Genomic DNA, 15,470 nt, shown 5'->3' with positions numbered 1-15,470 from the left:
GGTAGTGAAAATGACCCATGGCTGGCTCAGTGAGGCATTGTGCGCACTCCCCTTTCATCAAATAAAAGTCTTTGTGATTAAAGAGGCCCGGAGGATATATTGATAGAAGAGACTGCAGCGGGGAATTTATAGGAAACCTGTGCAATGATCAAGGGGGAGGTTAACTGCTCAAAGCTGAGTGCGTGAGTGAAGGAAAGAGGGAGTAGGGGAGGGAGGTAGGTTAGCTGGTGACTGAGTCAGTAAGGTTCTTAAATAAAAATATTCTATGGAATGCGCCAGTTTAGCATTCTTAACAGTCCTATAGGATATTCTTGTTAGGGAGTTAGTTTGTGAACAAGCAGAAGGAGCAAGTAAATGAGTGACTGATTGAGGGACTTTTTTCTGTGACAGATCTTACGTATATTATTCTACATAATTCTAACAGTCAGAAATGCACAAAATTGCATCTAGGGTCTGTCTATCAGGATCCTGCATGAGATACAGATGTCAGTGTTTCTTAGTGTCAGTGTGTATATGCTGTTGGTGTCAGTACTGTTCTTTGTGGCTGGTGGCAGTGTTGCACTGTGTCAGAGTTTCTGTGCTGTGCAATGTGTCTGTGTGTCAACACGCCTGTGCTACATAGTATTTCTCTGTGCCAGTGGTCCTCTGACTGCATCAGTGTTGCTTAGTTTCTCAACCCTCTCCTGGAGGACCCCCTGCCCTGCATGTTTTGGATCTCTCCCTGCTCCAACACAGCTGATTCAAATGATCAGCTCGTTATGAACTCCTGAAGCTGCTTAATAACAAACTGATCATTTGAATCAGCTGTGTTGGAGCAGGGAGAGATCTAAAACACGCAGGACAAGGGGTCCTCCAGGAGAGGGTTGAGAAACACTGGATTAGTATGTCAGTGTGGCTCAGTGCCAGTGTGTCTGTGCTGCTGTGTCAGTGTGGCTCAGCGCCAGTGTGTCTGTGCTGCTGTGTCAGTGTGGCTCAGTGCCAGTGTGTCTGTGCCGCTGTGTCAGTGTGGCTCAGTGCCAGTGTGTCTGTGCTGCTGTGTCAGTGTGGCTCAGTGCCGCTGTGTCAGTGTGGCTCAGTGCCAGCGTGGCTCAGTGTCAGTGTGGCTCAGTGCCAGCGTGGCTCAGTGTCAGTGTGGGTCAGTGCCAGTGTGGCTCAGTGCCAGTGTGTCTGTGCTGCTGTGTCAGTGTGACTCAGTGCCAGTGTGTCTGTGCTGCTGTGCCAGCGTGGCTCAGTGTCAGTGTGGGTCAGTGCCAGTGTGGCTCAGTGCCAGTGTGTCTGTGCTGCTGTGTCAGTGTGGCTCAGTGCCAGTGTGTCTGTGCTGCTGTGTCAGTGTGGCTCAGTGCCAGTGTGGCTCAGTGCCAGTGTGTCTGTGCTGCTGTGTCAGTGTGGCTCAGTGTCAGTGTGGCTCAGTGCCAGTGTGGCTCAGTGCCAGTGTGTCTGTGCTGCTGTGTCAGTGTGGCTCAGTGTCAGTGTGGCTCAGTGCCAGTGTGTCTGTGCCGCTGTGTCAGTGTGGCTCAGTGCCAGTGTGTCTGTGCCGCTGTGTCAGTGTGGCTCAGTGTCAGTGTGGCTCAGTGCCAGTGTGTCTGTGCCGCTGTGTCAGTGTGGCTCAGTGTGCTGTCTCCTCTGTGGGGACTCAGGGATGAAGATCAGTACCTCCTGCGTCACTCCAGCCCCGCCCTGGAGCAGGACTCCCTGACCAGCCAGCACATCCTGGGCAACATTAACTGTGAAGACAAGGATGAGCTTCAGCGGACACTGGCCCGACTGGAGAATGAGAACAGGTCAGTGTGCCCCTCATCCATATACCCTATACAGCAGTTGAGATTCTTTATTTGTGTTGTAGCTTCAGATTAACATCATTGTTGCATTCATTACATTATATTACATTACAATATTGTCATGTAACAGATGCTCTTATCCAGAAAGACATTTTTATCCATTTATACATCTGAATATTTATTGTGGGTTAAGCACCTTGGCCAAATGGTACAGAAGCAGTGTCCCCAGCTGGGGAATCAACAGCCTTTCTGTTTCAAATCTTGTTCCTTACCACTTTGCCACAGTGTCCCAACGGCCCTAGAAAAAGCCTTGCTGTTTATAGGGGTTGGAAACATACAAAATGTATTCACGTTGTATGTTACTCTGGAAAAGAGTGTCTGGTAAGATGAAAGCATTCATATAATCATTTTTGCTCTGTACATATTTTAATATCGCACAGGAGCATTTTAAGGGTCGTGTAACAAAATGGACCCTCAGTGAGACTGTACAAATGAAGAGAAATGGTTTTCCATGTACAAGTTTATTTGACACCAGAGGTGAAATTCCTGGGCACGCTTCTAGTTTCTGTCTCCCCTGAAACCATGAGCCTTCAATCACACTTTGAATGATTCATTTAGCCTTTATTACATTGTGCATGACTGATTGGGTAATTAAGCACGATTAGCAAACTACCCTTGATGAATGACCTAATTATTTCGTCGATTGACGCTTTTGTAACACTGTTATGTGTGTGATAAATGATTGTCAAATATACGTGTGTGTGTGTGTGTATATACCACACAGACACACATATGTGTGTGTTTGTGTGTGTCTGTGTCTGTGTGTGTCTCTGTGTATTCAGTAACAAAGAAACTTTTACATTCAAATCTAAATTTTTAAAATTTTACCAAAGGAAGTGTGTTTCACTTTTTTGACTGGTGTGACCATTTAGAAATCTTATAATGCTGTTAATTTTGTGTTATTTAGTACATTTTCCAGACCCAGAGAAAGACTACTCCTGGTTTATATATATATGTAATAGTGCCAAGACATTCAAAGGGTTGCCCTCTCAAGAAATGAAGCAAAGCAACAGTGTGTGGTTAAAAGAACTGAACATCTCTAATGTGCCACTGGACCATCTATTTGGCATATGCTTTTGTGTTCTAAACATCTGTAAAACAGTTTGGGGCTATAAAACGGTCTTTTTAGTTTGTCCTGAGTCCATTGAACCAATCATGTTCCCTGAGTTTGATGTCCAAAAACATTTTGGTTTTGAACTGGAGGGAGACCCGAAATCAGATTTTAATGAGTGCAAACGTTAATGAACAGAAGAAGCCCTGGTGCCCTGTCGTGCCGGGCTGTTGATTGAGAGCGTGCTGTTCCCCCCAGAGTGCTGCAGGGGGAGTACCGCCGCCTCAAGTGGAAGCACGAGGAAGCAGCCGACTCCTCTCACCTGACGGACGGGGGGCCCGGGTCGCCGGTGGGTCACCAGGACGATGAGCTGCTGGCGGAGGCCCGTGTCTTGAGGCAGCACAAAACTCGGCTGGAGACTCGCATGCAGATCCTGGAGGACCACAACAAGCAGCTGGAGTCCCAGCTCTGTCGGCTCAGAGAGCTGCTGCTGCAGGTGAGGGGGGGGGGGGGGTAGAGGGGGGAGAGAGCCGGCTGTGAAGGGGAGGGAGAAACAGTAGGTAAGGAGGAAGTATGGAAGGATGTAGAGAAGGTTGGGGAGAGGTTGAGAGGAAAAAACCTATTACAGAGGCCTGGGAGCAGAGGGAGAGAGAGGGGGGAGGGGGGCAGACAGGCCCAGGGCTTTGAGAGATATGGGAGACATCTGACAATACCGTTTCAACATCTTTTATGGAACAGACTTCCAAGGACTCTCTGCTTAACACCCCGAGTACTGCATTTCCAGAATATGTATTTGTATGTGTGCAAGGTCCTCTTTCAGTATAAGCTGTTGTTACTGTGTGAGGAGGCAGAGGGAGAATATTTTGCTTTTTTACTGTCAATAGAGTCTTTTCATCTCCAAAGAAAGAAAGTGCTTTTGAAAGTTACGGAACTAGGACTGAATCCCCTGGTAACCTGAACTTTTGATGGAACTTAAGTTTTATTTTGCTGAAATGGGTGTTTTTTTCTCTATTATTTTGGTAAAAAAAAATGTCATTATAAGGATTCACAAAGTTGTTTCATTTCCTGGATTCCTATTAGAACTGAATTTAGAACAAACTGTCTCTTTCCCGCTAGCCCAAAGACGATTCGGAAGCCAATGGGTCGGAGCCCTCCTCTTTGTCCTCCCCTGTGTCAGGGGGTGGCCACCAGGGGGAGAAACGGAGCAGAGAGACCCCTGACACAGAGGTTGCAGGTAAGCAGGATGGGAGAGCTGGGGGGGGTGGACTTTGGAGTCAAGGGCAGGGAGAGCGGCTGTCACAGATTGCATAAGCCTTTTTAACAGCTTTTTCACAGTAGCCACCTGACGCAACTGAAGGCTTGGGTAAGCTTTGAAAGAGGCGTTATGCATACTGTAATGTATTTTAGTAAGGCAGTGATCTTTTGTGAGGGATTCTTTTGAAGTCACAATGTACAGCAATAGTGTGAATCTGCCTTTGGGTTCGCAGAAGTTCAAACAGACGTTTGCGGTTTGAGATGGAGAGCTTGCACTTTGGCCCCGTCGTATGCCCTGTAAATCCGTTCTCCGAGCGGAGCAGCTGCTGGGGTGTGACCATCTCTCCCCCCCCCCCCCCCCCCCCCCGTGTCCCTTGTGCCTGTGCAGGGGACGACATCGATCAGGAACAACAGGACACGGTGCTACAGCTGCAGGAGGTGATTGAGCAGCTAAGGAACGTCTTCCCCTCAGAACCTGGTGAGCCCAGAGTGAGGCCAGCCCAGCTGTCAGCTCAATCTCAGCCTCCCCAGTGGGAAATAAAAATCATAAGACATTCTTTCTCGCTCTCTAAAGTCAGACTGTGAACAATTATATGTTTTTCAACCTCTTTAAGGGTTGTTTTTGGTCTGCTTACACTGTACCAAATCACCTCAGCGGCTCTGTATAAAAATAAAAAAAAATCTGTGTCTTTAGTTGAATAATTTGATTAACATGTTTCTCCTTTCTCTCCTCCATCTCCAGGTGCCCAATCAGTCATCTAACACTGGAGCGGAGACTGAAGTGTGCAGCACCGCCCTCTTAGGCTGGGTTCCAGTGGACTGTCTTTACCCAGAGTGCACCAGGGGTCTGTCCTTGCAGCTCACGCGTAGCCATGCCTGATGAGCGTCAGACTGGAAAGCATCCTTGGATCTCTTTGCACTAGCCTCCAGGCAGCCCCGCCAAAGCCTCGCACTCGCTCAGACACTGTGTCGACCGGCTCTGTGCAATCCTACAAGGTGTAAAGCTTTACCAGTACAGCACAAAGACCTTCCTTCGATGTGGGATCTGAACGATGCACTGGAGTTGAGGGGGGGATGGGGGGAGTGTGGGGGCTTTTTTTGTTGGAGTGCCAGTACCTCCCGGGTGTGAAAATGTCAAATGTCACAGTCATTTTTTTCATCGGTGTGCAAAAGGTGTCAGGTCCTCTAGTGCACTTGATGCCAAATTGCGCTCAGTGATGTTGCGTGAGTGCCACAAAATTTGGTTCCAACCACACAGAGAGAGGCAGATCGTAAGGCACTGGAGCTACAGCACACAACAGGCCTATTTACCCTGCGCGACTGCGGCATCCCCACAGACATCCATAATTTATTCACGACAGCCAAAGTGCCCGGGAGCGCATCACTTCCGCACAAAGTTCCTCAAACTGGCCATCGCCTTTGTGACTCAGACTCAGTGAGTGCACACCACACACACAAACACACACACACACACACACACACACACACACACACATTTGCACATACACTTGCATGTGCGCACACACACACACACACACACACACTTGCACATACACTTGCATGCGCGCATGCACACACAGACACACACACAGACACACAGACATACACACACACACACACACACACACACACACACACACACACACACACACACTTGCACATACACTTGCATGCGCGCACGCACACACAGACACACACACAGACACACACACACACACACACACACACACACACAGGCCCGTGTGGAAGTGAACTGCAATTTTGCGGCTCTTTGGTTTTGACAGGGCTCCCAGGGAAGGTCTCATGGCGAGGCCAATTTGTTTTGTTGCTGGCTGTGTTTTGCTCCGAAAGCGTCTGCTGATAGATGATAGGTCTTTACTGTGGGTCCCACTCGTCCCCGCACAGAAGGGGAAGCGCTCCAGGCCTGGAGCCGCCATCCCCGGATTTCCCCACGGGGAGCCAGGCTGGGAGGGACAGCCAATCTAGGGTCAGATGACACATTTTGACAGAGCACAGTGTAATATGCCTTAAAACCCTGAACGTTCCCATGGACAAAGCGGCTTGTTTCGCCGCAGTGAGTTTATATTGGAGTCAGCCTTCGGTCTCCCTTCCCTTCATCTCACCGGCTCGTTCATATGTGTCAGAAATATAAATGTGCGTTATTAAACAAAGCTCCTTACTTTACGTTTTCACGATTCAGAAAGGGGAGAGTGAAGCAGCGTGTGAAATGTGTGCCAGTCATGGTGCGGTTGAAGTCGTGGTGAAAGGTAAAAGTCAGTGGCTATTGTACCATTATAATGAGACAGAAATGTGTCTCATTATGACAGTAAAACAGAAAAAGACATTATTTGAATAGATGAGTGAGCAGCCTTGTAGAGGGCAGGCTAGGTAAAGAATGGCTAGGAGAGGGAAGATGTCAGGTCTTATTAGGGGAATATGCTCGATATGTGAAGAAAAGTAAGAATGTCACAAGGAGCATGCTCAGTCTTATCTCCTAAGTTGTGTGTAAATATTCACTGTGGTGTATTTGTGGATAACCTCGGGGAAAACAAAAAAAAGTTTTGGGAACGTTTTACATTTGCGGAAGAGGGCACGGTTCCTCCTTGTTTCGTCCCAGTTGCTGGGAGCGGAGCACGCTCCTGATTAAAACATTCTAACCTTATGGCACAGCACAGAATTTCAGCTCCAGTCCCGTCTCACATTTGCGATGCTTCCCTTCAGGGCACAATGCTCACATCTGACATCAGTCTGTGCTTCCACCGACTGCTTGTTTTGATGCGGTTGCTAGGATACGGTCCCCATGGACGCCGCACTGCAGGTTGGAAGCTTGCAAGGTGGGGCGCTGTTTGTAATGGAGAGGCTGCGAATTAACATATGGGAAGCGAGCACGAGGACAGGGCTGCATTTCCATACAGCTAACTGCACAAATGGCCCCAAGACAAAGCAACTGGCATCGGCAAGGCATCAAAATCAACATCTGCTGTGATCGCCAAGGAAACAAAGTAGTCAGATGTGGAGCACCGCAGATGTAAACCATGTTGCCTCTAAAAAACACACACACAACATTAAATTGATCCACTCCTTTATTGGGTGTGCATTTCTCTTACTTTGTGGGCGTATATCCTGACTGCGGTTTATTGTATACGAATACATTCAATTACAGTGAAGAAATTGTTCTTAGCCTACAGCAGCTTACCCAGGGGTATATGTTCGGCTGAAGACATTCTAGGTTGTAAATTGTAAACAATAAATAGGTTCTGCAAAATTTCAAGAGCCATTAATTCTGACATGCTGTAACAGCTGCCATATTAATTCTATGCAGCTGGTCGAAGAAGCACCATATCTCTCAGACTGGTTATTGTGATTCTGCTCTTTCTCTAGAAGTTCACTCAGTATTTATAAACCCTACTTTGGACACATAGCAGTGGACACCAGTATCCTCCGCATCATGTACAGCAAATTAAAAAGCTACATACTCATATATTTATCTATTCAATTTGCTGCTTCAGAAGCCTTGTGGATCACAACAAGTTATAATCAACAGTCCCATGCAGCGTTAATGAAGAAAATGGTGTCTGGACAAGAGAATAAATAGAAGAAGGTGCCAGGGGGCGTCTTGGCTATTTTCAGTTGGTCAAACCTCTGATGGTTGCACTTGTTATTTCTAAGTGTAGGCAAAAGGCGCGCATGTCACAGCCTTGGCTATCAGCAGCTTGTGGCTAAGTCTGCTAACTAGTTTGTTTTCTCTAATTCACTGGGGAGGCAATGAGTCACTTAACCTCTTCTGGGTGCACAGCAGAAATGGCCGCCATTGCTTGCTCTTTTCCCGCTGTGCTCAGGACCACGTCAGCCTGGAGGGAAGTCTGTTCTGAGGTTACTCTGCTTTTCATTTCCAAACTCGACTTTTCATTCAGGACATTTCTTTGTTTCCCTAATTTGATAACGTATTTACTGTTTTTTTTATTTTAAATCAATCTTGTTTTGTTGAAAACGGTATAATTACTGTTACATTACTGTTTCCGCCCTTTTTTTAATTTGTATGAAATGACTGTGAAAGGAAGGCTTTTTAAAATGAATGGGTCATGGGCTCCTTTCTACTTGCTGTGTACAGAAATAAATTTGTATTTGTTATAAGGAATGACTGTTTCAAATGCTTTGAACTAATGTATTAAAATTGGATTACAATTGGGAATAATCACAGAGACATTCTCTCAATACGCCTATGCTGTTCTGTTTCCCCATCTCTGCCACTTGTTTCAGTTTAGAGTCCTCAACTGCAAAATCTGTGTTTTTTGTTGAGATCATAGGTTTAGTGTCACTGGTGTATGACCTTCAGGCAATTTGGACTGTCCTATTTTCTGGCTGCATTATGCTTCTCTCCCTGCTGTATATTTGTCCTGTCAGTTTCAATTTCAGCTATCAATTTCAGCCACCAATTTCACCTATTACATTTCTGTCATCTCCTTAATTTTCAAAGCCCTGATCCTGGTGTGCACCTGGTTGACTCTCATTCGCTGGGTCTGCCGTCACGGTGTCATTTCCTGCGTTTGCATTGGTCGCACGGTCGGTGGCCCCGGTGCTACCTTGGGCTGGCTCCACAGAAGTTACATTTTGTACCTCAGCCTCTGTTTCAGCACCCGGTCTCTCAGCGCTGATAGACTTATCTTTCACGCTGGCACTTTGTGTAAAATCTGTGCCCTCTTTATCATCCTTATCTGTGGCTGGATTATCTCGCTCTGCCTGCTCCTCTTCTGGGGCCTGCAATCTCTCTGATTCTTCAGCGCTGCTGGCCCTGTCCTCTAGCCCCTCCTTGCTGATGTTGTCTGTTGCGGCAGCGCCCTTCTTGCTGACTCCTGCCTCCTTCTCCCCCTGATTCTTCTCTGACCTCCTCACCTTCACCCCCTTTTTCCTCTTCTCCTCAGCAGTCATCCAGTAGTTTTTCTTTTCACGGGCGTGCTTGGCCCTGATGTTCTCTCCCATCTTTCTCAGCTCCAGGCGCACGATGGGCTTGAATTTGGGGTCCAGCTTGACGACCCTGCCGAAGTCCTTCCGGGCCTCGTCCTCGTGGTAGAGCGCGGAGTGCGCTCGCCCCCGCTGGTACACTGCTTTCAGGTTGTCTGAGGGCAAGACAGAATGGGAAACGAGCTTCACATCCAATCCACAGTAAATAATTCAGGTAAAACAGACCGGCCTTCCTGTACACTTCATTGTGCCGTTGTAATATTTTTGCATTATTATGGTAAAACATCACCGTATGTGACCCTGTGTAATCCCCTCGTTGCTTGATTCCGTATAGCGCCCCTAATCTGTATGATTTGCTTCTTACACAGCTGGATACCTTTGTGTGTCTTCAGCAGCTTGGTGTTGATCTCCAGCACTTGATTGTGTTCCTCCAGCTCCAGCAGGCACTGGCTGAGGTTGAGAGTGAGCGGCAGCCGCACCTTCTCCAGGGACTCCCAGTCCTCTCCCTCACGATCCACGTGCTGGAGGAAGAGAGAGGGAGAGAGGGGGAGCAGGAGGGAGATGGGGAGAAAGAGAGGAAGCAGGTGAAATGGGGTTGGAGGGAGAGTGAGAGAGGGATGTGGGGGGCAGGGAGAGAGGGGAATGGGTGAAGGGAGGGAGAGCGAAGGGGTGGGGGGACGCGAGAGAAATATAGGTGGGGGGGTGGGGAGAGAGGGAGAGAAAGAGGGAAGAGGAAGAGGGTGGGGAGATGGAGAAAGGCAAACTTTTAAAAAGATTTATTCATAATTTAAAATAAGGCATATTTTTAAAAAGTTAAAGAAAGCAAAAGAAGCAGACTACACAAAGCTCCATATTTTCAAAAGATTACAAAAACCATGTACATTCTGTTCTCTCAGTCATCACATTTATAAAATAAGCACAAGATGTCCTTCCTCATCAACATCACAACATGCAGCATTTATGGGGATTTATATTTAAATTCTTGAGGATTGTCCACTTAATATAAAACAGAAATCAGAAACGAAACATTGGAATTTCTCAGGGTTTATTTACTTTAGCAGTTTCTCAGGGTATATTTACTTTAGCATTCATTGTTTTGTGGATTGAGAAAGGTGTTTTTTTTTCAACTGTACCAATTACAGCCATTGGAGGAAGTGATAGGTACTGAAATGCTTATCAATAACAAGCTTATGCTGGGGTCCAGGGGTCCCAGCTGAACACACATAGCTTTCAAACTCACCTTGGTTTGAAGATAGTCTATATACTCAATGGCTTCCTTGTACTTCTCAGTGGCCTCCAGGTAGTGCTTCTCCTTGATGAGGAAGTTTCCCTCATCGTGGAGCAGATGAGCCAGCCGCAGCATCTGCTGCCAATCTTTACCCTCCATCACCGGTCTTGCGCTCTGATTGGTTGCTTGACTGCTTGCTGCCTCATTGGCTGCCTCGTCCTTTGCCGTGACCTCCCTCTGCTCATCCTGTGCCTGCTCCTCGGGATCTTGTGTCTTCTCTGCCTCTTCCCCCTGGGTCACAGTTTCCTCCTCTTCCTCATCTTCCTCTTTCCTCAGGTTCTCCCCTTCTTTCTCCTCTAGAATGCCCCAGTAGCTGCTCTTCTCCTCCCAGTACTTCTCCTTCATCCTCTCCGACAGCTGCTTCAGCTCCCTGTGAACTAGCGGAGCCAGCGTGATGTCCAGGTTGGCCACCATCAGGAAGTCTTTCCGGGCCTCCTTCTCGTTCCACACGGCTGCGTGTGCCTTGGCCCGCTTGTAGTAGGCCTTGACATTATCTACAGGAAGGTGGGGGGAGTGGGGGGTGGGGGGTGGGGGGGGGGGGGTGTTGTGAGAAGCAGCACTGAGATGGAAATATTTATCATGTAGTGTTGCTGCCTGAGCTCTCTCAGAATCAATGCTTTCCCCCACCTGACCTGCTCAGGTTTCGGCATCGCTGTGGGACCGGGGTTGATCCACGCCTCTGAAGGGAAATGGAGACCACAATCGAAGCGGAACTCTGCCTCGCTAAGAACACCAGCTCGCGTTTGAATGCAGTACACTTGCAATTACTGTATCGCATTACCATTTGATCGTAACGAAGATTGATATCAACTGTCAGAGGAAAAACAGAGATTGAAACCACAGGTGTGTTTCTTTGCGCTGTGCTGCAGCAGAAACACAAATACATCCACACAGTCCTCTCTTGCTAAGAAGTGTGTTCAAGTGCCAAGCTCAGATTTCCATCAGCGGCCCCATCACTTTGCTTTTCCCTTTCATCTAGATTTCCTGTGAATCATTCATTCTGTTAACATTTAAATTGGGTTTTTTTTTTTCTTGCAACCGCTCACAATAGCAGTGCAGCCGCAATGACACAGCATTTGAGCAGATTTGAAATTGAGATGAATCCAAGACGGCGAAAAAAAAAAAAAAAGTGAAAAGGCGAGAAAGGGAAAGATGGAAGCGGATAAACGCAAAATGAGGAGAAAAGAAAACCGAAGGACACAACAGGAAAGATGGGGAGATGGGGCACGGGACAAAAAGGCGCTGAGATGAACGGAGAGATGATCTCGCTTGCCCGGCGAGAGATAAGAAAGTACGTGCCCGTCGCTGTTCAGATGGCTGATTTGCATTAAGCCTTATTAGGGTAACTACAGCTCTTGCTGCTGAGATAGCGTAGGGATAAACTGGTAGATAGCGATGTGCCTGGCTCTCTTAAGCTTTTTCTGGCAGGGGAAAGACATGGAGGAACACGAGGCGAAGCGTGGCAATCTGAGGCCACAGCAAAGATGACAAAGCCCAGACAACCCCCAAAAAAAAGCCATTTGACTGAAGTATGGCCATAATATTTCTCTATGGGACGTGGCATACATTTACATTAAAGTCGAAAGTGAATGGGGACTGATTTGTTCAGTAAGGTAATGTATAAAAGACCTGACTGAGCATTGTTTGAAGACTTGGATAAGTGTGTGTGTGTGTGTGTGTGTGTGTGTGTGTGTGAGAGAGAGAGAGAGAGAGAGAGAGAGAGAGAGAACAGTGAGCTTAAGAGACAGACAAAAAAGATGTAGATCCCTGCTCTTGTGTCTGTATTGGTGTGTCGTGTAGGCCAGGTACCTTTGTGCTTCTCCAGGAGCTCTGTGGTCTGCTCCAGCACTTTGTAGTACTGTTCCAGCTCCAGCATGCACTGGCAGTAGTTGAGAACCAGGGGCGTAATGAGGCGGTCCAGGTTGATGTAGTCCTCGTGGCCAGGCATCTCCTGCTCACAGAGATAACACACGCCCTCAAAATGATAAGGTTTCCGGGCTGGTGGAGAGACTTCTGCAGAGTCCATGCCCCCCTTAGTCTCCACTTTCCCTTCCCTCCTTTTTTCGCTTCCTTCCTCCCTATCTCCACCAGCCCATCCCTCTCCTTCCCCTCTCCCTTCCATCTCTTACTCCTGCCTCCCATCTCTTCCCCTCCCCTCCTTCCTCCCTCCCCCTCTCTCTCCCCCCCCCCCCCCCGCCCTCTCACCCTGGACTGCACAATCTTCAGCAGCAGGACAGCCTCGTGGTACTTTTCGGCAGCCTCCTGGAAGCGGCGCTGCTTGACCAGGGCGTTCCCCTGCATGTGCAGGGACGGCACGGCCTTCAGCTTCTCGTCCTTGTCCATCATCCAGGACTCGCGCTTGTAGGAGAATGGGTCGCCCACCTGGGGAGCACAGAGAGGCCTGCATCAGTGGAGAGTGGTGATGGCCTTAGAGGAGGGCAGATGCCTGGCTGGTCGGTTCAAAGTTGCATATGTCACCTGGTTACCCAGAGCCTACTATCGAATTGCAGTTTGCATCATCTTTCATTTTTTCATTACTGAACATTGCTCTTATGGATTGCTGTGTGGTGCCAGGTAAACACTATGGTTTAAGGCAATGTTGCTTTTAAAGTTAATTGCTAGGCTCTACGCTATGTTGCTCATAAGCATAATTGCATGGCTTTTACTGTCATGTTTTTATTTTAAGTCTGTCAGCTTGATCTACAGCTCGGCTGCTTCGATTGCATTGGGATAAACTGGTAGATAGCGATGTGCCTGGCTCTTTTAAACGTTCTGGCAGAAGGAAGACATGGAGGAACATGAGGCAAAGTGCAGCAATCTGAGCCCAGACAACTCAATAAAAAGCCATTTAATTGAAGTATTACCACTCTGTTTCTTTATGGGATGTGGCATACATCTACATTAAAACTGAAAGTGAACAGGGGCTGGTTCTTTAGGAAGGAAGTGTTAAGAGACCTGAATGAGCATTGTGTGAAGACTTGGATGTGTGTGTGTGTGTGTGTGTGTAAGAATGAGTGAGAAGAGTGAGATTAAGAGAGAAACAAAAAGGTAGATTCTTGCTATTGTGTCTGTATTGGTGTGTAGGCTAGGCACCTTTGTGCTTCTCCAGGAGCTCTGTGGTCTGCTCCAGCACTTTGTAGTACTCTTCCAGCTTTTTATTTGGGCAGTTATTTCAGCTTGAACTACTATAGTTCTTGTGCTCTGTAACTGTTGTTGGTGATGACACTCCTGTCTTATGTGTTTAACGTACTGTACAATATTATTCTTGTAAGTCCCTCCAGCTAAGAGTGTCTGTCAAATGAATAGTCGTTTTAGCAGCCCCTCAGCTGAACACTATATAGTGAACATTTAACCTCCGGGTCACAGGAATCGTGTACATGTAATGCTATGTGTTCTTGCATGTCTAAATGCATGTAATGCGTGTATTTTAATGTTATGTAACTGTCCCACCGATATGAGCTCCATGATGAAGATGAGTGGCTGGGGGTCCCTCATCAGCTCGTCCAGCTCGGGGAAGCCTGTGGAGTGGTAGTGGAACAGGTTCCCCATGCCGCACATGTGCTTCTGGCCCTCCAGGGGGTCTCTCCCCTGGGCAGCGAGCCGCATGCCCTTAGACACGATGGGGTACAAGCCTGTGTGCTGGAGAGAAGAAGGAGGGAGGGGCTCAGCAGCTTAGCACGGGTGTGAGCAGGACTGCTTATCACCCTCATTCTTGATCGCCTGTTTAGTGCTGTTCCTCTGGAACTCACACCCACATGATTTGCAGAAAAATAGCATAATTCCTGGTAACCTTTGTTTTTCATGAAAAATAGCTTTAGAAGTACAAGATTAGTCTTTTTAGTCATTTAAGTTTTCAACAGGCTGTGAATGAGTAGACAGGAGATCCACTAATTTGCATGGTACACAAAAGTCTTTTCCATCCCTGCGAACTGATGAAATCTCAGGTAATGGAGCATTTGCTCATACTTATACACAGTGTCTGGGAGATGAGGGCGTGTTTGTCTTGGGGGTGGGGTCTTTCACTGCTGGACTTACAATGGCGTCACACCAGAACTCAGCCACCTCTCCGATCCTCATGGAGGTGAGCAGGACTTCCCACACCTCCATCTTGAACATCTTCCCCACGAAGATTTCCACGGGCTGCTTGCCTTTACGGCTGTCATCGATCACCGTCCTCTCAAAGTCATCCTTCAGCGTCTGGAAGTGGAACGCCAGCTTCATGGAGAGACACACAGACGGAGAAAAAGAGAGAGAGAGAGTAAGGATTACGGAAGAGCAGGAGATCTACTGTAATACATTTCTAGAGCTTTCTGTTTTCTACACTTCCTCAAGAGCCACCCCCCCCAAACCCTTCTCTAGTCTGTGTTATTTCTGTGCCAGTGCTGAAATGAGTCATTTTTATTCTGTGTCCGTCTGAACTCTGGGGAGATGTAAGAACCTCGACAGAATGGGAGCACTCTCTCACACACACACGCACAGAGGACACAGCTCACAGCTGGTGAATGGGGAGATTGTTGCCATTGTTGTGGAAAATTTTAGTCATCATTGCCAGACCCGGGGCCATATGGTTGGACGTGGCGAGCGGAAGAAAAAGTCACCTAGCGCAGATGATCAGCAGACAGCTCCAGCAACAGAGCTCGCGACTTCCGCCGTCGCAATTAAAGCGACAAGTTCTGCTTTCACAAGCCAGCTGCCAGGTGCGTTACAGGCTGTTATCTAGGTCACGGTAACACAGAATTCAGGTCTAATAAACACTGAAATACTAATGCTGAGGTGTAGTTTATGATACTATATTGAAAATGTAAATGGGTTTTCAATTGCCACATGACACGGTAATCATGAAGTCTGTTCATTAGAGTCGAGCCCCTTTTACCTTTGTCCCAGGTGGAAAGTGGGGCATCGGGCCCTGGCCTCCATGGAGAATCTTCTTTTTGACCCCTGGATGTTTCAGCAGGTAAGTTTCTTCCATCGTGAAAACGCTCTTCGCTTTTCTCGAGTTGCAGAGGCTCAGGGGCTCCTCGGCGGACTGCGGCTGCTTGTTTGTGTGCGCGTCTCCTGCACTCTTAATTAGCGAACT

At 47.7% G+C, this 15,470-nt stretch overlaps 2 protein-coding genes across 3 annotated transcripts in view; one reads left to right on the top strand and one right to left on the bottom strand.

The window, feature by feature from the left end:
• The window catches only part of drp2 (dystrophin related protein 2), a 79,312-nt gene extending 74,197 nt beyond the window's left edge, over positions 1–5,115 (top strand). The window contains exons 19-23 of one of the 2 annotated variants that reach the window (XM_036548092.1): positions 1,638–1,781; positions 3,148–3,385; positions 4,006–4,123; positions 4,532–4,621; positions 4,886–5,115. In XM_036548092.1, coding sequence (XP_036403985.1) covers positions 1,638–1,781; positions 3,148–3,385; positions 4,006–4,123; positions 4,532–4,621; positions 4,886–4,905 — 610 coding nt within the window. In that variant the 3' untranslated portion in view covers positions 4,906–5,115. The remainder of the gene's footprint in view (positions 1–1,637; positions 1,782–3,147; positions 3,386–4,005; positions 4,124–4,531; positions 4,622–4,885) is intronic. The other variant, XM_036548091.1, reaches the window with a different exon arrangement.
• A 3,492-nt stretch (positions 5,116–8,607) lies between these two features.
• On the bottom strand, positions 8,608–15,362 carry LOC118791260 (aryl-hydrocarbon-interacting protein-like 1). Its single transcript, XM_036548562.1, has 8 exons — positions 15,267–15,362; positions 14,429–14,608; positions 13,844–14,032; positions 12,599–12,775; positions 12,203–12,344; positions 10,346–10,887; positions 9,482–9,626; positions 8,608–9,260 (listed from the first exon to the last, which is right to left on the bottom strand). The coding sequence occupies exons 1-8, from the start codon at positions 15,360–15,362 to the stop codon at positions 8,608–8,610; spliced, it is 2,124 nt and encodes a 707-aa protein (XP_036404455.1).
• Between the last annotated feature and the right edge of the window lie 108 nt (positions 15,363–15,470).

The sequence above is a fragment of the Megalops cyprinoides genome, chromosome 16 (genome assembly GCF_013368585.1).
Source record: "Megalops cyprinoides isolate fMegCyp1 chromosome 16, fMegCyp1.pri, whole genome shotgun sequence".
NCBI classification, from domain to species: Eukaryota; Metazoa; Chordata; class Actinopteri; order Elopiformes; family Megalopidae; genus Megalops; species Megalops cyprinoides.
Note: the sequence above shows the minus strand (reverse complement) of the source record. Positions and strands in the feature narration are given on the sequence as shown.

Excerpts from the sequence above, each read along its gene's own strand:
- LOC118791260 (XM_036548562.1), bottom strand. The coding sequence starts at position 15,362 with ATGGAAGAAACTTACCTGCTGAAACATCCAGGGGTCAAAAAGAAGATT. Across the intron at positions 9,627-10,345 it reads TAGACTATCTTCAAACCAAG|CACGTGGATCGTGAGGGAGA; the intron begins GTGAGTTTGAAA and ends CTCTTCCTCCAG. Across the intron at positions 9,261-9,481 it reads GCTGCTGAAGACACACAAAG|ACAACCTGAAAGCAGTGTAC; the intron begins GTATCCAGCTGT and ends TCTTGCCCTCAG.